This window comes from Triturus cristatus, chromosome 5_1 (assembly GCF_964204655.1).
Source record: "Triturus cristatus chromosome 5_1, aTriCri1.1, whole genome shotgun sequence".
Taxonomy (NCBI): domain Eukaryota; kingdom Metazoa; phylum Chordata; class Amphibia; order Caudata; family Salamandridae; genus Triturus; species Triturus cristatus.
Window position 1 is genome coordinate 416,231,988 of NC_140587.1, and position 25,039 is coordinate 416,257,026.

At 44.5% G+C, this 25,039-nt stretch overlaps 1 protein-coding gene across 3 annotated transcripts in view; it reads right to left on the reverse strand.

Annotated features, from left to right (window-relative positions):
• Positions 1-25,039, reverse strand: part of SPAG1 (sperm associated antigen 1) — a 1,022,992-nt gene that overhangs the window by 66,274 nt on the left and 931,679 nt on the right. For all 3 annotated transcript variants that reach the window (XM_085605177.1, XM_085605176.1, XM_085605178.1), the window contains one exon: positions 17,310-17,654. In XM_085605177.1, coding sequence (XP_085461303.1) covers positions 17,310-17,654 — 345 coding nt within the window. The remainder of the gene's footprint in view (positions 1-17,309; positions 17,655-25,039) is intronic.

The window sequence follows — 25,039 nt, forward strand, 5'->3', positions numbered from 1 at the left end:
GGATGTATTTAATGAGGTGAATTTGTGTTTATTTTTATGTTATTGCTAAGAGCTTTCATTTTTATGAGTAATTCTAGACTTTATTCACTTTTGAGAGGCCTCCTCATACCCAGAGACAATGTGGTTGCAAGCTCTGTTAATGTGGAAGTGGGTGTACCGCATGTCTCCAACACTTTTTCTTTTGGGTCTTGGTTAATAGTTACTTGGCTGTATCCTTGTTGAATACTATTGTTTGGCGCTATAGTCTCAGGTTCACAAGCACTGTTGCACTCTGATTGATTTAAAAAAAATCTTTTTTATTAAACACCATCGACAAGATTCACCATTGTAATACACGAGCAAGAGACATTGTCAACATCAAACTTCCAATCTGGTTCACAGTTGATCACAGAGCACTGTACAATACTTGATAAATCAAGGGGACACAAGAGTCTCAGGGTCATGCAAAGGAGCCGGTGGGGTGCAAATATCGCCACTGTATTGGTTCCAAGGTCCCCACACTCTATTCAATTTCCCAGGGCACCCTCTTGCGACATAGACCGACTTCTCCCTGAACATACTCCAATCTAGGTCCTCTTTCCACTTTCCCAGCGTAGGTGACTGACTGGCCCCCCAGTTCTGTGCAAAATCCCATTTTGCAATCATTAGTGCCAGAGTTGCCCATTGTATAGTATGAGAGGCGAGATCCGTGGGTTTAAAAGGCACCTGCGAGCCTCGGGCCGCATGTCGATATGGAGTACCTCCCGTAGGGTACGATGTATGGTTTGCCAATAGGACTGTATGTGTTCACAGCTTCATAGGATGTGTATGAATGAGCCGATCTCCCCGCACCCATGTCTGCACTCCCCATTTTCTGCTCTGCCCATGCATACCAAGCCCGGCCCTGTGATGTAAACCCTATGGAGTATTTTGAGTTGTACCAACCGTAACCGTGACTGGACTGCTACTTCTCTCGGGGGGGGGGGGGGAGAGACCGCCACATTCCAGTCTTCCTCATCCAATTCTAATCCATCTCTAATCCATTTCTCCTTTAATTATTGCAGGGGATCTGTCATATTATTGATCAGCTTTTTGTAGATCAGGGAGATGGTTTTCTCGGGGAGGTGGCCATCTAACAATCTATCCTTCAAGGGGGAGGCTTCCAGGAGTGCGGCTTCACCAGTAATGTGGGTATGCAAGGCGTGCCGTATTTGAAGATATCTATAATATTCAGTATCCGCCAGGTGGTACTGTTGCTGGAAAGAGGCGAAGGGCAGAATCGAATCCTTGTCCCAGATATCTTTGATCTGTGAGATTCCAATAAGGTCTCACTTGTCAAAGTCTTTAGACCGCCACAGTCTTCCCAGCCTCTCATTGTTCCACAGTGGAGTAGCCATGGTGAGTCTACGATCCCATCCCAGTTGTTTGTTAACTACATGCCACACCTGGACCGAGTGCGTGGTTGGTCCTGTAAGGGGGTACTTACGAGGCCCGGCATATAACACTCTGCCGTACTCTCCCCCAGGGAGCAGCCACCTGTCCATGGCGTATCCAGGGTCATCCAGTCGACTATAAATCCCCTGATTGATAGCTGCTAAATGGGACGCCCAGTAGTATTTCCTAATATCTGTCAGGCTGATGCCCCCGTCATACCAATTAAGACTTAATTTGGTAAGGGTGATCCTGGGCTTATCGTTCCATAGAAGATCTCTTTGAAGGGTCTATTTCTTTGAATTAAGAGGTGGGAACTGGGTCCATTGAGTTCTGGAGAGCGTACAGGAAGCGGGGCAATGCAATCATTTTGAAAAGAACCGCTTTGACTAACAACTTGAGGGGTAGAGACCTCCATATTGACATTGCTTTTCAAACTCTGCATGGGAGGAACCAAGTTGCGGGCAATGCGGAGCCCTGAGTTCAGTTTAATAAAAATTCCGAGATAACGGAAGCCGTCCGGCGCTATCAGTATCTGGCAGGCCCTCGGGAGCATGGGTGGCTCTCCCTTCAGGACGTAGACCACCGACTTTGACCAGTTTATGGTGAATCCAGAATATCTCCCGAACACCGCGAGAATGTCCAGGAGGCCGATCAGGGAGGCTCTTGGGGATGTCAAATAGAGCAGAATATCGTCTGCATACAGCAATATCTTATCTTCCCATCCCGGGGACCACCGCATCCCGCAAATCACTTGATCCCTAGTGATCCATGCCGCCAGGGGTTCCAGGGCCAATGCAAAGAGGAGTGGGGATAGGGGGCATCCCTGGCGCGTACCACGACCCAATTGGAAGGTTGAAGACTTGTGGCTGTTCACTACCACCTGAGCCACGGGGCTGGAGTATTGCAGGCGGACCCAGTTCTTAAAGGTGGGACCAAATCCCAATTTGTCCAGCACAGCGAAGAGATACGGCCACTCGACCATATCGAATGCCATAGTGGCGTCCAGGGATACCAAAATGGCGGGTTCTAGGATGGTTGGGACCCTGCCCAAAACGCTGTGTAAGCGGCGTGGATTAAGGGTGGTGTTTCGATGTGGCATGAAGCCTGACTCATCGGGGTGCACCAATGTATCAATAACTTTAATCAAGCGCGTAGCCAGTAATTTTGCAAGGATCTTGGGTTCTGCATTCAGCAGCGATATTGGTCTATAGGACGCACAGCTGTTTTTGGGTTTCCCTTCCTTATGAATGACCACAATATTTGAGACCCTTTGATCAAGGGGGCGCATCCCCTCGTTCCTGCTCTCCAGAAACATCAAACGAAGGTACAGGGCTATCTTATCTGGTCTCAACTTATACAATTCGATCGGAATGCCATTGGGACCCGACGCCTTTCCTGAATTTACCCCCCTTATTGCCTGAGCCACCTCGTCATCTGTGAAAGCGGACTCAAGATATTCACAATTTTCATCCGAAAGGGTGGGAAGCCTGATATCTCTAAGCAATTCACGATTATCGTCTTCTATATACGTACCACCCGTGCTGTACACCGTTTGGTAGTAGTCAGCAAACTGGTCGGCTATTTCTTGCGGGTCTGTTATGGGGACGGCATCCTCACCTTTCAGCTCGTGCACCAGCCGAGCAGCCCACTTCCTCCTATCCAACCATGCGATTAGCTTCCCTGCCTTATCACCATGCTCGTAGAGTCTACTCTGCGTGTCTCTGCCCTGCGCCCTGGCCCTGTCCTTCGCTAGGCTTTTAAACTCATCTTGTTTCAGGGCGAGAAGATGCAATTTTTCGGGTGTCACCGCCTGGGCTAAGTCCTCCTCCGCTCTCAGTATTTCATCTTCTGCCCATACTAACTCTACTTGCTTGTCCTTTTTCTTACCCGCTATCAGGGTCAGAGTTTCCCCGCGAATAACTGTTTTGTAGGCCTCCAATAACGTCCGAGCAGAGGTAACAGTACCCTCATTATCCTGAAAATAGTTATCTGTGGCTTGGCCGATTTTCTTCTGAGTTTCCGGGTCTCTCAGGTACCATGAATTGATGGGGGCTATCCTACTGGCAATCATCCCTGATGTTGAGAGCTTGTGCTGCCAGGACTAGAATATAGTCAATTCGGGATAGACTATGGTGGGCTCCCGATATGAACGTGTACTGGGTCCTGTCAGGGTTATGTATCCTCCAGCCATCTACAAGTCCCATGGACTCTAGAAATTGCGGTAACCACCTCTGGGCGGGTCTGGTTTCCCGCAGCGGATAGCGGTCGAGTGTTCCAGACAGTACTGCATTAAAATCTCCTATCACTAGGAGGCCGACGGGGAGGGATAAGAGTACGGTACCCAGGTCCCTGTAAGCGTCATTCTGAAGGCCGGGGGGGGGGGGGGGGGGGGGGGTATGGGGGGGGACATATACCAAATGAAGCTGTCCTGCCCTCCGACATACCCGACGTATTTACCCCTTACGTCTGACCATGTGGCTTGCACTGCGAATGGGAACGAGTTTTTAACCAAATGCCCACCCCTTGCGACCCGGTAGTAAAGCCTGCATGTGCCACTAACCTATATCCCCCTTTGTTCAGAGCCTGGCACAAATTCCCAATAAGCTATGTTTCCTGCAGGAGGACGATGTCTGGGACCTGTCTCCTGATGTACTGGTTGACCATGCTCCGTTTGATCTTGTCGCCCAGTCCATTTACATTCCAACTGAGGACTCTAACCCCTATGTCCCACTGTGTACCCATCTGGATCCAAGAATAGGGACCACTCCTGCTCTGTAGCCCATGTTGGTGTTGTCGAGAGAACAAACTCTACAGTTCAAACCTTAAGAGAATCGCACAGTCAGAAAACATTATGACATTCAACCTGAAAATTCCCCCCCAACTGCCCCCTCCCTGCTTCCCTGCACTCTGGGCTTCAAACTGCCCATGAATCAACTTTCAGAGGGCCTGTCGCCCTTTTAACCAAATAAAGGTAGAAACTCAGGGTACGTGGTGCCCCTACCCTGGAATAACTCCCAAACACATCATAACACCCCTTGCTAATAAGTATTGAGGAAGGCCCAAGAGGCCGTGGTTATTCACTGACATGGCCTCTTTCAAAGTCCCGGGCCCGGCTTGTCCAGCATTGCATAGACGTTCAGTCCGCTATCCACCCCACTCGGCAACTCCCACCGAGCCCACCTGTGAGAAGTTGGCCTGGTATATGATGCTCACTAGTTAAAGTGATCACCTTGTACCATGCCAAGCAACCCTTATGGTGTGGTTGTAAGTCAACCTTTTCGGACTAGCTGCCCTAGTGGTAGCGTAGGCTAAGCAGTCTTTGAGGCTAAACTCGTGAAGCGTGTTAAGCCAGCTGTTTTACCAAATGTAACCCCCTTTTATACCAATGAAAGGACACCACACAGATATATATTCAAAATATATATGTATTTATTTCTCAAAGTAACCCCTAGTCTCTTTATGAGCACAGGAGCACAAATCGTCAAACAAGATTACAGTAGACTACACAGAAGTTGCACTTTATATGGATAGGCCCTGGTGGCCGCTCAAACCATATACTAAAATAGTGGTATAAGTACCACGAACAGAAAAGGGAAAAGGCCTAGGGCCTCTAGAATCGCTGGGGCTACAAGGAGCTAACTTCAGTTAGTGACCAGGAGGTCCACGGGTGGCGTGTGCAGAGCAAATAGTCACACGCGTGCTCCCATAGGTTTCAATGGGTGCGTAAAAAGTACAAAGTTACTGCAAAGAGGATCTTCCGGATGGACTAGGAACTCAAGATTTGGAACACAGGCACTAGAGATGTATTACTACACTTGGGCACAGGTGTGCCAGCTTTACCTCACCCACAGGAAGCGGGTGCATAGGCCTCGAAGTGCGTCGGGTTTCTTCTATCTGTTCCGGGGAGCCTGAAGACAAAGATGCTGCAGGCGGTCGGTCCGGGAGAGATGCAGTGGATCCAAGAGTGGATCGGAGATGTTGAAGACCTGTAAGCAGAGGGGACAGTGTTCACAGTCACTAGCCAGTGACCAGCGTGGCACCAGGTGGGTACCAGGCAGTGTCGGGTGCAAACAGGAAGAAAGGTGTAGCTTGTCTCTGCAGCCACGTGGTCCCTGGAGGTCGACGACGTCCAGGAGTCGGTTCACGAGCTGTCCCACGCAGGCTCTCGCTGTCGGCGGTGTCGGCGACTTGATCGAAGCAAACAAGCCTTGGCAAAAGCAATTGTTGTAGGAGATGAAATAAGCTGATGGTTCTGACCAGCAAGGTCAGAGGGACTGCTCCTTTGGAGGGGAGCAAGGGCCAGTCTGGAGCAACCAGACCAGCGGTGTATTTCGTAGAGTTCGTCGCCAAGATGGCTACTAGCCAGCGGGCCAGCAACCGGTTAGGCGCGTCGAGTGGCAAAATGCAGAAGGGCCCCACGCAGATCGTGGAGATGCTGGAGGGCTCACCTTTGGTGCTGATGCTGCTCGAGGGTTGGGCTTCTCAGATCCCAAAGCACAACTTGGAGGGAGCCTCGGTTGTTGCACTTGTCAGCTTGTCGTGGTCGTTTCAAGATGGCTGGCTCCACGTGTCTCGGTGCCTCCACGGGTCTCCTCTTTTCAGGGACTGTGGATCGGGCGGTGAGAGGTCTGGAGGTCCAGGTCTTGTCAGTCTCTGGGCTCGGGCTCCGGCGGAAGGCGGCGGCAAAGCAGACGTTGATTCGCTGGATGGTGCTTGCGTTAGCAAGGTGGTCACTCCCTGACCACAGGGGAGATTGGCTTCAGTCCTCTGTGCGGCAGAGCGTCGAAGTTCCCGTCTTCTTCTTAGTGTTAAGTTGATTCCAGGATGTCTGAAGTCTTAGGACACAGCTCCTACCTTTAAGCGGATTCTAGGGGCCGGACTACCTGCTAGGTCCCTCCCTATGGGTGGGACCAGGAAGGGGGGTGGTTACACCCCCAATCCTTTGTCCAGCTCGCCCCAGGCCCGGGACTGGTGTGCCCCAGGACCGGTTTGAACTGGCATATGCACCGAGGCTCCTTGTGAGCCACAGGCATGTCTGGTTTCTTTCAAGCCCTACCTGACCAATACACAAAATCCTGTCTGGGGTGGTGCACGCACCTCCCCTGGCAGGAAACCCTTTGTCCACACCTCCCAAGCTGGAAGGACTCCCAGCAGCAGGAGGGCAGACTTGTGTCTGTGGTGGCAGCATCCATTTTGTGGAGCTGAGGCTATGTCTGATTTTACCCGGGTTTCAGCTACTGTACATGTCGTGTCCCTCTAGAAGGGTGGAATGCTAACCCCGTCGCCAGAATTGGCGAGGGGTTAGTATTCCAATTCGTATGACACCTTACTCGACATGTTTTGATAAAGCCAAACCAAAGATAGCATTTAACCGCAAGGTTCATAATGCACTTAAGAGTATATGGTATGACGATATCTGGAAACAGTAGAAGGAAGTTGTTCCGACCACTGCAGACAGGCTCAGCTCATGCCAGAGCACCATCTCACATGGAACCAAGCACTCTGCCTTCAGGATTGTTAAGGCCTGCCATAGGAGTGACTTATAGGTTACCAGGTGTCCCATTTAAGGTTAGGTATAGGTATACTACACCTAAGTAAGAGGTGATTACACCAACTTACCCCAGCTGAGTGATCAGCCAGTTGTGTCAAATTGTTAGGCCAAGCCTGGGGTGGCATAATACATGCTTCAGCCCCTGGCAGGCCTTGGGCACACCAATGCCCTGGGTACCTAGTGTACACTGGTACAGGGGCTGACAGGGTGATCCACTTCCAATTGGTTATGCACCTAGGGTGCATAGTTTTAATTTAGTAGAGAGAACAGCAGGCTGGGGGTCTGATTGGCAGGCCCACAGCCTCAATATGTCAAAAACCAGTGAAGCAAAAAGCAAAAATTTGGGGTGACCATAGGATAGCAGACCCTACTCTCCTACACCACCCCAACCGCCCCCAACCCCTCCACATAGTCAAAGTTCCACTCGTCAGCGATTCTCCAGCCATTCTGCCACCGATTCCGAGTGATCGAAAAACCAGGCCCTGCCATCCGCTTCAACTCGTAGTCTGGCCAGGAACAGCATGGCGTACTTGTATCCCTTCTTCCTCAACGTCTTTTTGATTCCCAAAAAGGAGCGTCTCTGCCTCTGGACCAGCTGGGTGAAGTCCGGGAAGAATGTGATGTCTGCATTCTCGTATTTTAGGGCTGGTCCCGGCCTAGCGTGCTGGAGTATGACGTTTCGGTCATGAAAATTGAGTACCCTAGCAAGGATCGGACGAGGGCCGACCCCCGGGCACTCTATGGGCTCTCTCAATTAAAAACATTTTTCCAAGGCCCTTGGGTTGATTTTCAGATGTACGTACGTACTTTTTAAGCTGGAATCCGTTGTCGTCGACGGTCCCGTCGACGGGCACCATGGTAGATTGAGGACCCGTCGTCAGAGCCGTCGTCGACGGTGTCGTCGTCGTCGATGGAGGTTTCGTCGACAGAGTCGACGATGGAGTGGATGTCGACGGGACAGTCTTCGTCGACTGTGTCGTCGACGACACAGTCGTCGGCGAGCGCAGTGTCGACGGCAATTTGGACGTCGACGATGTCTTCTTTATCGTCAGCGTCGACTAGACAGACCTACCAGCCGTCGACGATGGAGTCGTCGTCGTCGACGTGGATAATGACTGAGACGTGACAGAGGTTGAAACGGTCGTCGTCGACGAGGTCACACTCAATGCCGTAGATGGAGATTTCCTCGTCGTCGACGGGGTGGAAGAAGGCTTATTGAAGGCGTGAAGAACTTCCTGAGGAGAAACCTTTGCTGAAAGAGCCTTAGGAGGAACCTCTGAAGACTTTTTATGCGCCTTCTTTTGAGGTGGCTGCGACAAAGGGCCTGGAGAAGCCACCCTTGGTCTTTTCTGAGAGGACTGTGAAGATATTGAAGAGCCCTCACTTTCCTCAGAAGACAGTACTGGATCTTTGTCTTTAAGCCTCTGCAGCCAAATTAAGAGGCGTCCCTCACGATCTTTGAGGGTCTTGGAGGAAAAGGTATGACATACCTTACAGTATGAGAACTTCACCCCGAAGTTGGAATTTTGAAGTAAGAAGCACTGGAAAGCCAAAAACAAGGAATGCTGAGCAGAGCTCAGAGGAGACTCCCTTAGCACGACGTGCGGTAGAAAATCTGAGGGACTAGAGCTCCTTCCAGGAAGGTTCTAGAGGGTGGTGATAGCCGATTGGCTCCTCTCCAAAGTTTGGTCCTTTTTTACAAAAGGACGTGGATATGTTACTAAGGTGAGGCCCTTGGCCTATTACTCTATATGTCTAGTGAGACATTACTTTATTTATGTACCAGGGACTCCCATCCCGACGACGGGGAATGATTCAGGCATGTGAATCTATGAAAGATACCCTAGTACTGGATAACTAGAAGGAGCCTCACTCCCGGCTCCGATCACACTCGAGGCCCCGGTCCCGTCGTCTCCCCCAGGCCGCAGCTCCGCCACTGTCCTATCTCAGCCTCCAGAGCCTCCTCAAATCGCACAGACTATTTGTTTGGTGATGTCTTCATTGAGGGCCGTGCGATAGGGACCCGGATAAATGTATCGGATATACGGGGAAGGAAGGGAATCGGCGGAGCTCCGCTAAGCTGCATCCATCGCGCTTCGCAGCTCGGCCATGCCCTCTGAATGATTATTAAGTTATTTCCTTCTTTAATCTTGAAGATCAGAAAAGTTTAATAGCCACAGCTTACTTTAGAAGGAGGTAGTGTGTTAGAAACTACACTGCAAGACAATGAAAAAAGTTGCTAATGTTCTTGCTGGAGTATATTTTATCTTGTTTCAGACTCCAGTTCATGAACCTTTTCAGGCTTCTTGATCCAGATTTATTATTTAGAAATTCCAGTTAATAGATTTAGGTAGTAGATTCGCAGAGCCAGCCACCAGTCCACATGACAAGCCTTCCCTTTGATTGAAAAATCACAATTAAAACGGGTTACCCATCTGGAGAGAATGACTTCCATGCAGAAGAAAACAAACATTTGCAATGCAATAGGTCTCACATTACTGATAGTTTGAAGTATGGGTGTTGCAAATAATAATGCAACGCCAATAGCTCATACTTTCAGAAATGGGAGACCTAGTGCATTGCAAATGATTGCATAGTGAGCCAGGAACCAGCATTGTATGTCTCAGTGCAGTACCGCAAGCTGCTCCTAGAGCTCCCTAGTGAGCAAGGCACCAACACTGCATGTCTAGGTGCAGTACTGCAAGCTGTTCCTAGAGGTCCCTAGTAAGCAAGGCACCAGCACTGCTTGTCTAGGTGCAGCACCACAAGCTGCTCCTAGAGGTCCCAAGTGAGCATCATAAACTGTGAAGATATGGTAAATCCACCCTACCCATAATGCATTGCATGCAAGACAGTACCACGAGTACATTCAAATAGCTAAGTCCATATATACAATTAGTAGCTTTGAAATGTGACAAAAGAATAATTTTAATTCTGGATTAGGTTAGGTTGTACTCTATGTGGAGCTGATGAAGGGAAATTTACAGAAGGTCTAATATAAAAGTGAGATGCGGTAGGGCAGTACCGCAGGTTGCTCCTTGAGGTACCTAGTGAGCAAGGCACCAGCACTGCCAGTACCGCAAGCTGCTCCTAAAGGTCTCTAGTAAGCAAGGCACCACCAGTACCGCAAGCTGCTCCTAGAGGCGCCTAGTGAGCATCATAAACTTTTGGTCACATATGATACTCCCATAATGCATTGCATGCAAGACAGTACCACAGTACATTCAATATATACAATTAGTAGCTTTGAAATGTGACAAAATAATTATTATATCAATTCTGGATTAGGTTGTACTCTATGTGGAGCTGATAAAGAGAAATTTATAGAAGGTCTAATATAAAAGTGAGATGTGTAGGTGCAGTACCGCAAGCTGCGCCTAGAGGACCCTAGTGAGCATCTAACTTTTGGTCACACATGGTACTCCCATTATGCATTGCATCCAAGAAAGTACCAAGAGTACGTTCAAATAGCTATGTCCATATATACAACTAATAGCTTTGAAATGTGACAAAACAATTATTATATTAATTCCGGATTAGGTTGTACTCTATGTGGAGCTGATGAAGGGAAATTTATAGAAGGTCTAATATAAATGTGAGATGTGCGCAGTACCGCAAGCTGTGCCTAGAGGGCCCTAGTGAGCATCCTAAATTTTGAAGATATGGTAAATCCACCCTGCCCATAATGCATTGCATGGAAGACAGTACCACAGTGCATTCAATATATACAATTAGTAGGTTTGAAATGGGACAAAATAATTATTACATTAAATCCGGATTAGGTTGTACTATATGTGGAGCTGATCAAGGGAAATTTATAGAAGGTCTTATATAAATGTGATATGTGCTAGCGAGTAAAGTAACCACTACCAACCTTGTTTAGGACCAAGTGAGTGTCCTGTCTTAAGGCCTTTAAGAAAATAGTGCCTTGAGGATGTAATTGAAACCTAGGGCGTAACAACACATGTAATAAAGGATGTCCTCATGGGAGGTTACAAAAAGAGGCATGGTGGTATTGAGGAGGGACTACAAAGCCTAATGACCATTGAAAAGCCACCATTTACAATGGAAAGGGACAGGAACCAATTAAAAAGATGGGCGGGAAGTAGGGGGAGCTTTATGCACATATCCTGAATACAACATGTCTCGAAAAGACAGCACAAGCGCTGCCTAGGCGAGATTTAAACATAAGGCCATGTAGCCTGTTAACCTGTTTTTCCTCCTTAGGAGAGGAGCCTGAAAGAGATTGAGAGAGACCCATGGACCACTTTGGGTAAGAAAGTGGGCCTCAAACCCTTAGAAACATTCTGTAAGCACAAAGAAAGTAGGATAGGAAGAAGCAACTTGCAACATTTCTATCCATCTTGCAGACATCATGATTAGAAAAGTGATTTGTATCATCATGATGCAGAATGAACTAAAAAGCAAGGGTGCACCCATCAAAATGTCAGGAACAAGAAATATTAAGGTGGAACCATAAAATGGGCTGCTGTAAAGAAATTCTACAGACTCTTCAGAAAGCTATTTACAGTAGGCAGACAGAACAAAGATCCTTCCTTGAGTAGATTGGAACAGAACGTGCCACTAGTTACCCTTTGACCGTGGCAATGTTGCAATGCCCCATAATGTTCCTTTCAGTACAATATTTAGAAATGTTTCAGTAATCTGCCTTAATAGAAGGATGCCTTGCAGATAAATCTACTTCCAATGCATCTGATTGGTTGACATGCTCATGGTTTGTATGAAGGTGCAGTCTGTGCTGCTGTGATAAGAGGTCCTGCCAGTTTAGTAGAGGCTACCACTGTTCTAAAATCTGTTCTACATGGTGAGGACACCCGGAGCAAGGAGGCTCAGCAGAGCCGCATGATGTCTCACTTTCTTGATCTTTCTTGGAATGAGTAAAATGGGAAGGTGTATTGATACTTGACACAGCCAATTGAGAATGTGTCTTCCAGTGACTCAGTAGCTGGACACTTCAATGAAGAATACAGAAGTCGAAGAGATCTTTTGTTGGAACTCCCTGCTCAGCACATATTTTCGGAAGTGCCAGGGGAGAGGTGTTCATTCGTATTTTGACAAATGTTTTCTGCTCAGGAAGTCCATTATCAAATTCAGAGCCCTCACTTGGTAAGCTGCAGGGATACCAATTTGCCAGTCTATTGCTCATTGTCACCACTCGATAGCTTCATTCAAGACACCCTCCTTTATTCATGTAACATGTGTGTTGTCTGTAAGTATCTGGACTGGTGTGGTGGCTGAAACTTTCGCCTCTGAAGATATTGTTCCTCTTTAACCACCATTCGGCTCTTGAATGACATCTCTGTTTGACATCTCATGTTCGTCAGACTCATGCAGAAATGGTTCGACCTGTTCCTGATAAATTATGGAACTCTCTTCCATTGCCTTTAAGATCTCAATCTAGCCTGCCTCTCTTTAGAAAAGTGCTCAAAACATGCCTTTTTGTTCCAAAAGTGAAGTAAGCTTGGCAGTATGGGTTTGCTAGCTGTTGCTGAGGTCATGCCTCTAGTGATAAGACACTTCGATAGTTGTGCAATCTACAAAAGCCTTACTAACTTACTTCCTCTAGAACTAATACAGTGGATTCATAAGCACCAGAAAATATCCTGGATACCATGACACCCAGAAGCTTTAACACCAAGCACACAATTAGTGTAGTCATAGGGAAATAAGATGATACATCCTTGATTATGCTGTACCCCTCCAAAAGGCAGAGAATGCATTTATTAGTGTTCAAAATAGTGCCAATGAACTTCATTCTTTGTGATGGCAGAGTAATGAATTTCAAGGTGCTGATGGAGAACTCCAGCTCATGCAAAAGAGTGATTGTAGTGTTTAGGCTCCGGTAATCTCAGTCTACGATTGTCAACAGCTAGTCATCTAGGTGAGGATCATGAGGGTGGCCACCCACTACTGCTATGAGTTTTCCAAATGCTTCAAATCGGGATAAGAATCCAAACAGACAGAACTCAAACAGAAAATGTTTGTCTCCCACCGTAAAAAATGCACAAATTTCCTGTGGCATGGCAGAAACGAAACATGAAAATAGGCATTTGGAATATTCAGAGATACTATCTAGTCTTACATTTGTAGTGCCTAAATACCCCACTGGATGGTGACCCATTCTAACTTGCTGCTAAATTCCAAAATATCAGGTAGTTTTTCCAGTACCTATGGAGGTTTTTAAAATAGTTTTCCAATGATACGATGCTGCAGAACTACAACCTGAAACTGAGCTAGTCCGCAGAGCATACAGTTTATTGGGTACTCTTTGTCTGAATCTTCTGCACATCTCCCTGACTAGCATGCTGTTACCCTGCCTAAAGGAGTAGATTGGTCCATACTCCCTCAAAATTTGAATAACCTCTCAACAGCAATGCAAATACCTACGACCTTGTGTCAGGGAGCACTGCAGATACCAATGACACTGGTGACCTCATGTTACATTTCAGTTTCTGATGAAGACTCTTCGATTTAGCATAAAAAGGTTTTTTCATTTACACAACAGAGGAACAAAGCTTTGGGTCGATAATCAAGGGCACAAGATAAAATCCACTTTTTCAAACTGGGTGCCTTCCACCAGTTAATGAAATATATACAGCAGTCTCTTCACAAGCCATTAAATGATCTACACGGAGGTGCTTGCCCAAGATTTGAGATTGAAGGCATGGTGGTGGTCACCGCAAGGTGAAATGGCATATGCTTTGTTTCTGTCTAAATACACAAGAGATCAAAAAAGGGGGATAAACGGACCATGGCACTCATGCCAGGACACTCATACGAACTTGTATATATATGCATCTGGAAATTTTGTGAAATTGATAAGGAAACCAATGTTTCTGGAAAATTAGTGGACCAGGGGATTGTGGGGGGTGGTATCAGGGGACGGCATTGCTTCTAGGCAACATGAAACACTGCAATCATTGAAATCACAAAGTAATTCTTCAACTGAAGCACAGCATGAAAAACTAGCCTAAATAGAAACACTGCTGAGTGCTGAAGGTTATGTAGATGGAGATGTTTGTGGGTACGTACACTTCCATATAACTATCACATGCTTATATTTTCAGGGCCTTCAAGACTAAGGTTTTCATTAAAGTCAGGCTGGAGAAGGGGCTGCTCGCCCATCCATTTCATGATCCTTAAACAGTTCCAAGAAGATAGCTCGCTGTCTTTGACACCTAGTGTAATCATCCACAACCTAAACCATTCTTCCGGACAACAGACTGTGGATGATGTGGCTGGCAATGAACAAGGAATTGTCAGTTATTGAAAGTAAGTATTCATCCATTCTCCATATACTTCAGGTAAGCAGAAGGGTGGTGGTGTCCTTACGGAACTGGAACTCCATTGCAGGTAATTCCTGCTCACTGTAACTGTGTCAAAAATGCCCTGGTCCATCTATTTATCTAGCAAGATGTGCTACATTGGATAGGGAGATGAAGGATCTTGTACAGAAAGGGAAAGGGCGGAGAATCGCTCCTACCCTTTGTCCATCTGAGCGAGCTTTTTTATCAATCGCTTTTAAAAAAGACAAAGGGCCTGATTAAGAGTTTGGCTGTGTGGGAGAGGGCTGCTGCGTCACCGCCCCGTCACCACAACGGCAAACTCGTTTGTACACCGCCTGCCAGATTACGAGTTAATTCGTGGTCTGGCAGGCGGTGCTTTGGCGGTCCACAGCACATTTATGCATTGATTGTGAAGCCCATGGTGTGCAGGAACTGGAGGTGCATGCAGACACGGGGGGCACACCATGTGCCCCCTTGCATACATCACCTAGCCCAGAGGCAACAGAGGACCCTGGAGGGCCCTCTTAATTTCTTCACCGCCACAGTTTTCATGGTGAGCTCACCGCCATGAAAACTGGAGCTTTGAGGAAACTCATAAAATGTTTGGCGTTGAAATAGTAGCACCTCCAGTATATTGCTGGGCCAGATCGCTGTGCCACTGCAGAGGGATCAGAAATCCCCAGCAGTTGCCGCAGTCCTGTGGCGGTCACGGCGGTTCCCGCCAGGACACTGTGAATTGGGCGGGTAATCAGGCACAAATGTTTTCAGCCAATGATCCAATTAAATGAATTTAAAGGATGGCTAATTAGCGTCTATTTCAAGATAGAGGGCTTCCATCTTCGACTAGACATCTTACTCCATAGTACAAAAAATGGCTACACTGGATTTTAAACACACATACTTAACAGTCCTTGTTATAACTTCTGACAGTAAGTTTTTAAAATTTTAGTTGGCTGGGTAGATGTGAAATATCTCCAGACTTTGTTTTAGGGTCTCCATATACCCTTGAGCTTCACCAAGTTTCTGAAACCACTTCATGGCAATAGGGTCCACGGGTGTTCAGGTAATCTCTAGAAAATGACTGTCAATCCTAGGACAAAAGTTCCCCTAGTGGATGATGGTCAGGGACGTATTTCAAGATCTGGGCTTTATTATCAATTGGGAGCAGTTGTACATCTCTCAGAGTTGACAAAGATGTTGGGACCATTGTTGACTGCAGTGACACACTGGATACACGTGGACTGCAGAGAAGCCTTGCTACTCATCTAAGGATCATGAAAAACAGCTGCCTATCAACAAACGGCAGAGTTTGGCTAGTTTCTGGATTGAGGACACATTCAACTTTGGCAAACGTTGCTTTCATGCTTCATTTTCTAATGAAAAAGGATATAAACGAGAAAGGTCACAGGAAGGTAAATATGTACTGGTCGAACATTTGTTTTTCTCTTGAGTAAACTCATTCAGCTTTGGTGGTGGAGGAATCCTTTTTATATGATTAGTTGCATGGTGTATAAAAGGCAAACTACAATTCCCAAATATACCCAAGAGTGTTTATGATATTAGGGCTTTGGGCGTTTCCAACAAGATATTTACCCCTGAAGAGCAGCATCACCTCTAATATCAATGATCAAACTAAGACCAATAATATGGAGATGGTACATCAAACCTTTCCGCTTCGCACAAAGCTGTATGTCATCCAATGTGTCAAGTGTAAGAGGCTTAAGCCATGGGGGAATGTTTCATTGGTGTTGTTTACAAGCAGTCATGCAGTTGTTTCTTTACAGAGATCATGACCCAGGCAAGGATGAGTGGGTCTGTGTTTGGTGCCTACTCAACCAAAGGAGTAATGGCATCCACGCAATGTTTGGCTACTGTTTAGTCGAAGCCTACCTTGAAGGCTGTTTATAGTTTTTGGGAATTCGTTTTAAGGATTTCTTTTCAGAGTGAATGTTGGCCTTATTGGTGGCTGTTATTTTCTGACACAAATACAAACCTGCTGTGACACAGGATGCAGATTTTTCAAACTATATTTAACTGAAGGCTTAGGATGGTAGAATTACCCCAGTCACAGGAATGTAAGTCAACATGACCTGTGCAATTAGTGTCGCTATTTTATATAGCTGTGTATTGTAAGGGAATGCTGTTACTTTGTTGATATTCGCATACCTTCAATTTTTCCTCACCCTATATTTCAGTGATGGTCTCTTTAGTGATCTCTAGGATAAGTATGCTGAGTTGTCCATTAAAAGCAGGCTCTGTTCAGTCAAGTGATAATTCTAAAGTTAGTTTCTGATATGAACAGGAGCACGTTCACACAAAATTAAATAGGAGTGCCCAAGGCGATGATGTGGTCAGTAAGACTTGCTACTGGGCTGTTAGTTAAAATTGTCATGTTTTTGATTATAGACTATATAATTTCGTTGTGTCTTGCCATACCCTACATTGTTACTTAGCTAAGAAAATTATGATACAAGTATAAGCCTTGCCAATGCCTATCCCAATTTAGACTTTAAACAATAACATTTAAAGTATTTGCTGTACACAAAGAATACATTTGTAAATAAATACAGAAGTGACCTTATGTTTTGTGTGTTCTTGTGGTCTGAGATTAGATGTGACCATTACCTACCCACTAGGACTTTGAAGGAGTTGTTTTCAAGTGCCCTTAGTAAGGAAGTCCTGTGACCAAGAATTGTGATTTCTTTCCTATCGATAGCTACAGAATTTCAATCTCAACATAACTTATTCAATATTTGTAACTACGCAATTTTCAAATGAAAGAAGCTGTGATGTCGGACTCTTGTTTAGAAGCTACATTTACAAGTATTTAGCTTATGCAAAATATTTCTTTTAGAAAAAATGTATAAATAAACACTATTTTTGTGATCCATGACATTGACATGTGACGCTAGAATATATTGTATACAATGTTCATTTTCAAAAATGTTAGGCGCCTGCATTTACATCCATATATAGTTAGGCTATATAAGTCATTCAATCCAAGACAGGATTTAGACTAAATTACACTGCCAACTCACCTGAAATCGTTCAGCTTGACTGAGGTAATAAAGATGTTGGTAAACAAGATTGGGGTCCTTTTCCAACAGATACTTTTTCAAAGAGCGAATAATTATTAGGAATGTATCATCTTCCAATTTGTTACTTAAGAGGACAGGCAAATCTTTTGGTTCAACGTTTGTTAAAAGTTCTGCACAGGCAGCTGTATTTTTCTCTGTCTTTATTGCATTCATAAGTTGTCCAAAATCATATGCATTTGCAGGTTGAGAAACAGTCAGTTTCGTAGCCACAGGGTCCTTGCTGTTGACTCCTTCACTTTCAAAGGAATTTACAAATGTCTCCACTTCTTCGCCATTTTCATTCACCTTGAAAAACAAAACCATGCACAAAATTAAATGTTACTGTAAAATCATGAACACATGTCCTATCTACAGATTCCAAGACCAACATGATCTCCTGTATAACATTTATTTAGGTGTCATTTTGTACATTTTCTTTAAAATTCGAGACACACAACTCAATGCAGTAGTTTTTAGGAATCACACGCACTGTGTTCTAGGTAGACAACTTTGCATTGTTATAAAACAGGTGCATGTTTAGTAAGTCAGTAGTTGCTGTTTGGTGATGGTGGAATTAGCAATCAAATGTTGGCCCAAAGCAGAGAAATGCTATTGGATGTTCAACTAGTATCCAATTACATTAGGAAAGACAGCTGCAAACAAGTGATTGGTGGGTCTCAAAGATTGTTTATGTTAAAGTTCAGAGCACCTTACATCCTGTTTGTATAAACCTCTTCAACCAATGACAAAATACAATCTATGGAAGAAAAATGAAAGTGACATACCAACTAAGGTAAAAGAATGAAAAAACCTAAGACAGGGAATTTTCCTAAGGCCATGGTATTTAATTCAAAAACAAAAGAAAGTGATTGTATAGTAAATGCATGGAACCCCTTTGCTCTTTTAGCCCACATGATGGCTGTTAGTACACGTGAAAAGTCAGATTATTCAAAGAACAGCCTAAAGAGCTCAACACCAGACTTTTCAAAAGCTCCGACGTTCAGTTTCAGACCCTGCTGAAAGTGCTGGTTATCACTCAGAAGACAAGCAGTGGCAAAGTCAGAAGGTCTCGCCTTTATAATGTGAGTGCCAAGCTACTAGCTTTGTTAAAGTTTGTTTGTTAAGAATTGTTTTAAAAAAAGTACACAAAAAAGATTTTAAAATACTGGAGGAAAAGTTAACACTTATCGGAAGGTATTTTAAAACTTTACACTGAACTCAGTATTTTCAATATTTATAAATTCCCTGCTTTATTTTTCAAATACTGCTCACTCTGGAAACTCTGAACATAATTCTTTTTTTCATCTTTTTATTAAAACTGTATTTTATTGATTTTGCATAAAACAAACCGTGCAAATGATCTGGTCCACATATATCTTTACATCAAGGAATGCACAAAAGGGTATGTCAATCTGCATCACAATGAAACCGAGACAAGAGACAAAGTACATAATAATGGATTCCACATTGACATAGCCGATCTGCTGGAATAAACGTCAAGAACAATGACCAACCCGCGTTCACTCCAGTGGATCAGAGCCGTTGTCGGCCCCCGAGGCATCACCCTCTTGAAACCTAATAAGTAGCTAGGCCCATAGCATTATCTCATCAGCTGTTCCGTCATCAGGACCTTCAACTAAAGTCACTTGTCGCTTTGCCAACAATAAAGCCAATTGAGCCAACTCATAAGGGATTTTTCGACCCTGTGGTCTGGTTACTGCTCCCAGGAGACAACGCTAACCATAATTTACAAATAAAAAAGCCCTAAGTGAACCTCCTGGAGAAGGACTGCCATGATGGACATCCCCAGCCCTGAGCTGTTTATGGCAGAGACTAGGTCGATGATAGGCCTCCGGGTTGGGAGGTCTGAGGACCCGGGTGAGACAGAGGACATCCAAGTTATGTCACATTATGGAAGGCCAGTGGATGAACTCAGTCATTATTCTAAATGCACTAACCAGATAGACGGATGGAAGCTTGGAGAGAGGGATTGGTGGGGGGTTTAGTTATATCTTTTGGCAAATATTTTATTCATGCAACATTGGGATGTGATGCATGCTACATCATGATACTTGGTATATTACTGCGACAGGTATGGTTGGGACAAGAGCCTGAAACGATGTAACCGTAATATGCTCCAGTATACTGTATTACGTTTGTTAAAATTCCAATAAAAAGAATGATTAGAAAAAAAAAATTAAAAAGGAAGAGTAATAATTTAAAGAGAAATGCTTGCCAAGAGCAGATTAACTTTCTACAGTACTTAGACCTGAAACATGATCCAGCCATTTGTCCTTCTGCAGTAACCAAAGGAGCAGATTGATGAGCCCCCAGGACCAAATTCGTTCAAAGCCTGCCTCAGTTCCTTATCTAAATGGATGAAGGAAAGCTGCCAGCAACTTAATGCAGAGAAGACTGTAATCCGTATTTTTTGTAAGCTCCAATCTATTTATTTGCAGGTTTATATAGCGCTGGAATCGACTCCAACTGGAGTATCTCTGCGCTTCTGGCATAAGAATCCTATATCCAGAGTGGAGCATGCGGAAGGCATTAGATTGCATTTGTGAACAGCAGGGTTTTTAGTTGTTTCCTAAACACCAAATGTTCAGAACAGGAACGAATAGCTACAGGAAGACAGTTCCACAATTTAGGTCCCAACACTGAGAGTGCCTTACTTCCGTGCCTGGCTTTCTTAGCACGCGGCACTACCAGTGAGTGCCCATTACTGGATCTGAGCGTTCTAGATGGAATGTATGGGATAAATTTCTTTTCCAAATAAAGTGGACCTTGTCTATTTAAGCTCTTGTGTATTAAACAGCAAGTTTTAAATTTTATCCTTTGACGGATAGGAAGCCAATGGAGTTCTTCTAACAGAGGCTTAGATGCTGTTCTTGGGGGGGCATTTAGAACAAGGCGAGCCGCGGTGTTTTGTATTACCTGAAGTCTATTCAGTACTCCCTCATTTGCAGAGAGTAAGAGACCATTACAATAGTCAATCCGACTCATGACAAGGGCCTGCACCAGCGTTTTCCTGAATTGTTCAGGCAGCAATGGAAAAACTTTACGCAGCAAGCTAATAGTGTGGAAGCATACGCCAGTGACATAGTTCGTATGTTGTTTCAATGACAAATCCTGGTCAAGGCGAACCCCCAGGTTTTTAACAATCTGTTTGGGCTCAGGTGCTATGCCTAGACCAGGAGGCCACCAGTCAGGGGTCCAAAGTATTTTTGCTTCACCAAACAGCATGACCTCCGTTTTATTTACATTACACTGTAGGTAGTTGGAGGACATCCAACATGCCACAGCTTCCATGCCAGCAGAGAAAGACCTCCTCAATTCCGGGGTAAGAGTCTTAAAAGGGAAGAGGAGCTGCGTATCGTCCGCGTAAGACACGGGGATGAAGCCAAATTTACGCATCACTCTCGCTAGGGGTGCCACGTAGATGTTGAAAAGTGTTGGGCTTAAACAAGAGCCCTGTGGCACCCCTTTCGAGACTTTCATCTCTGCTGAGCGATACGTACCCATGGTGACAGTCTGGGTACGATCAGAGAGGAAGCTTCCCAACCATGCCAGAGCTTTGTTCTTCACCCCCACGTTCAACAACCGGTCAGTAAGAATGTTATGTGACACGGTGTCGAACGCTGCTGACAAGTCCAGTAAGACCAAGATCACTGAGTAACCCTTATCCTGGAACATGTGCAGGTCGTCCATAACAGAAAGTAATGTAGACTCTGTACTGTGTTTCGGCCTAAAACCAGATTGAGAGTGGTCAAGGCCGCCCACAGTTTCAATAAAGTTGGAAAGGAGTCTGTTGACATACTTTTCTGTAAGTTTCCCAAGAAAAGGTAACAGTGAAATTGGTCTCAGGTTGGATAGTTCAGACCAGGCAATGGTGGTATTTTTCCTGATGGGCCTGACAAGTGCACGTTTCCATTCTTTAGGGACAGACCCTGTACTCAGAGACAGATTAATAAGTTTGATGATAGTGGGACATAATGTGTCAAATAGAGAGGGTATTAATCTAGCTGGAATGGTATCGTCTGGACTACCACTTTTAATCTGTTTAACCAATACAGATAGCTCCTCATCAGTAATGGGGGGAAAGGAGTCCAGAGTGTGAATGCCATGATCAAACTCTGTATTTTGAAAGGCAGAAGCTACGTCTGCAACCATAACAGCATTGGATGCCACAATTTTCTCGTAAATAACATCAATTTTATTAGAGAAAAAAGAGGATATGTTGTTACAGAGCTGCTGAGATACAAGTTCGGTGCTTTCACACGCTACTGGTTTAACAAAAGAGTTAAGTACCTGGTAAAGAACCCTGGAAGAATTCCCTGCTGCCGTGATTTGAGAAGTTATATGTGTTTTCCTCGCACTCCGGATTGCTTTATGATAGCTAGATAGCGAAACCCAATAGAGCTTTCTATCGCTCTCCAAATGGGAGGATCTCCATCTTTTCTCCAGTTTTCTAGCTGCTTGTTTTAATATTTTCAGGTCATTGGAGAACCAAACTTCCTGTTTCTGAGTAGGCCGGGATTTGAAGCTCTTTATGGGGCTATATTATCTATGGCTGCTCCAGACGCTGCTTCCAATTTACTCAAAACACTTTCCACATTGTCCAAACGAGTAATGGAGGGCTCAATAAAGTTGTTGGAAAAAGCTTCTTTATTAACTTTGTGCCACTGCCGACGGAGACAGGGAAGAGCAATTGGTCTGTGCAAAGTGTTAGTAGAGTAGGAAGAATAAAATTCGATAATATAGTGGTCAGTCCAACTTACTTGAATGGGCGGAGAGCATGTGACTGCCGGAAATTTGGATAAAATCAAGTCTAATGTGTGTCCTGCCCGGTGAGTTGGCCCAGAGTTCCTTTGGGTTAGCCCAAGTAAGGATAGATCATTTAACACAGATTGTGCCTCTTTACAGTCTATCACATCACTGTGTATGTTGAAATCCCCCACCAATAAAAAGTCCCTGTCAATAGCAATAGGGGGGGCAAGAGCCTCAATTAACGTGTTGGAAAAATTAGTGCATGGACCTGGGGGGCGATATACTAAAGCACCCGTCTGGATGTTTTTAGGAGAATAGTGAAATTTAAAAACCAATAATTCTATATGCTCTCACTCTTGGTGGCCCTTCTGAACTTGAAGTCTTCCACTGCCAGTAAAGTTGGCCATAAACCTAGGGGTCAAATATGATCATGAGCTCTTCTTTGGCTCTCATTGTATCCGCTTTCACACACAAAGATGTGGTGCAAGTGATCATCACATCTAGGCTTGATTATGCCAATTCTCTTTATCTGGGAGTCCTAAAATATCTGATCAGGAGACTTCAGTTAGTACAAAATACGGCCGCCCATCTGTTTTTCAGAATCTCATGCAGACAGCAATTTCCTCTCAGCTCAATAAATTTCAATGGCTTCCTGTATATACAATAAATCAACTTAAGGCTCTGGGTATTAAATACAAAACCCAACAGAAACAGGGTCTTCTTTTTTGCATAATCCAATTCCAGCTTATGCTGGAAAATCCAATTCCTGCTTATGCTCCATTGCAGATTTTGCGCTTTTTTTAGCCAATCTGATAGTCACACCAAATTCTGTCAGTGGCAGCAGTTTTTTAAAATTACTTTTAGAGTTTTGGCCGCAAAGTTCCCGAACAATCTATCTCCTGATCTTTGAGATGCTTCACTGGTAGCTCACTTCTGCAAGACTCTTAAAAATTGACTGCTCAATACATTCCAATTACTCCTTAGTTATTATCTCTTTCAGATTGCTCTCCAGCCTCGGGACGCCCAGTCTTGGCCTGCTCTTTGCGCTCTACAAATCTGTTTATTTATTTAACCGACAGCTCCTTTTCAATCATGTTAAGTACACCTTCTGCCTCAAATTAAACTGAGTAAGTGGAGCAGCCAGCCCCTCCCCCAGTGTCATTGAAGCCTTTGTCTACTAAGGCTTGTGTGGTCATGCAATATGTGGGATGCAGGAGATAAAAACAAAAACAGCCCTTAATGTCAGCACTTAAGTCACACCATGGCAAAAATATACCTGTTGCTGTGCTCTTACAGATAAGGTGGGAGGACTGGGGAACAACAAAATCACAGGTAGTGTGGGGGAGAGAGATTAGTACACAAGGGAGAGGGTCATAAACACATGCACTCTTATCGAGTGCCGAACAAAAAAGACAAAAGCAGTTCCCTGAATTTGCGTAAAGGCCAGGCTCTAAGCGCACTGTAAGTGTGTGATATGGTCCCCAAGAGGTATTTCGATAGGACAGCTACAAACAGTCTGTAGGCAAAACTTAAAAAGCAAAAGCAGATCAAAGGAGCTGGTGAGAGTAGAAGAAGACAGAACGGCTCTGTAAGGAAAGACAAAGAAAGACAAAGACTCGACAATAAGGGAGGGCGGTGCGCAAATCCAGACAAGTGTGAGTAGGCTGAATAACAATTGCTCAAGGGAAAATAATTTCTTCTTAAGCTTTGAAAAACAAAACGTACATCATGGGCTTATCAAAAACATAATGAAACTTGCAACCTGCCTAAGGAAAAAGTGAATAAGCGGTCAGGCCAAAACCAATATAATTCAATATATCACTGCATGAAATCCTTTAAAAAGAAATAACCATTAATTACTCACCAAATGACAAAACCTAACTTTAAAATTAAGGTTACGTAATGAAGAAATAAGTTGACAACTTAGCTTTTGTTTGAGCAGCAATTAACGAGGCTGTGACAGAGGCTCGGAGACCTTTTAGGCACTATTACGGCTAGTAATTGGTAATTTCAATTCCTGTAGCTTACAGTTTATGGCTCAGGGCTTTCTGTGTAATTGCATTTTTCGTGGCTGCTATGATAAAGGTAGAGAATGCATCCTACCTCCATGTCTTTTATAATACAAGGTATTTCTTTCACTAATTTAGATAGGAAAATCTGAATTGTCTACATAGATTATCAGCAACCTTATAGCCGTTTTAGTTAAGTAGACAAAAAGAACATAGTCATATCACCTGTTAAAAAAAAGTACCATTAAATTGTATACCTCACTTTGCTAAACAAAAGCAATGCTACAAAATTCACTTACTTTTGCTTGACCTAGACTTAGGCTATTTCTTTAACTGTAAATGTATTCCACTTGTAACAGAACACTTCTGGAAGTTGTAATGACTTCCATGCATTCTTAAGATAGATCAAGCACAGTCTTAAATGCCAGGCACACCAATGCAATAAGGTTTGAACCTCTCATCTGTTCGATCTATAAGAGGTGAGGGCACAAAGGATTCATGAATTGAAGGCTCATACACTAACCTGTTGAAGTAATGTAAAGGTTTTTAATGTAAACTGGATGTAGCCAGATTACCATAAATGCTTTTTTCCATGATTAATTATCTCAGCTTTAATTTCTTTACTAAGTACAGGGATTGCCCCTGCAAGTTCCTCTTCCTTCGCTGCATTATCCTCTTGGAATACGATACATGATAATCAGCACTACAAAAACATGACATACTCAAGGTTGGGCACACAATAAGATGGGCATATAAAAATAGTACACATTTATGTATCAGGGCACCATCAAACACTGCACCAGTCTTGCAGTCGGGCATCAGGGCCCAAGGCCTGAGCCATGGAGGATTTATTATCTACCCAGTTTCATACGGACATAAACCCCCTCACTGGCGTTGTAAGTATCCTCTGTA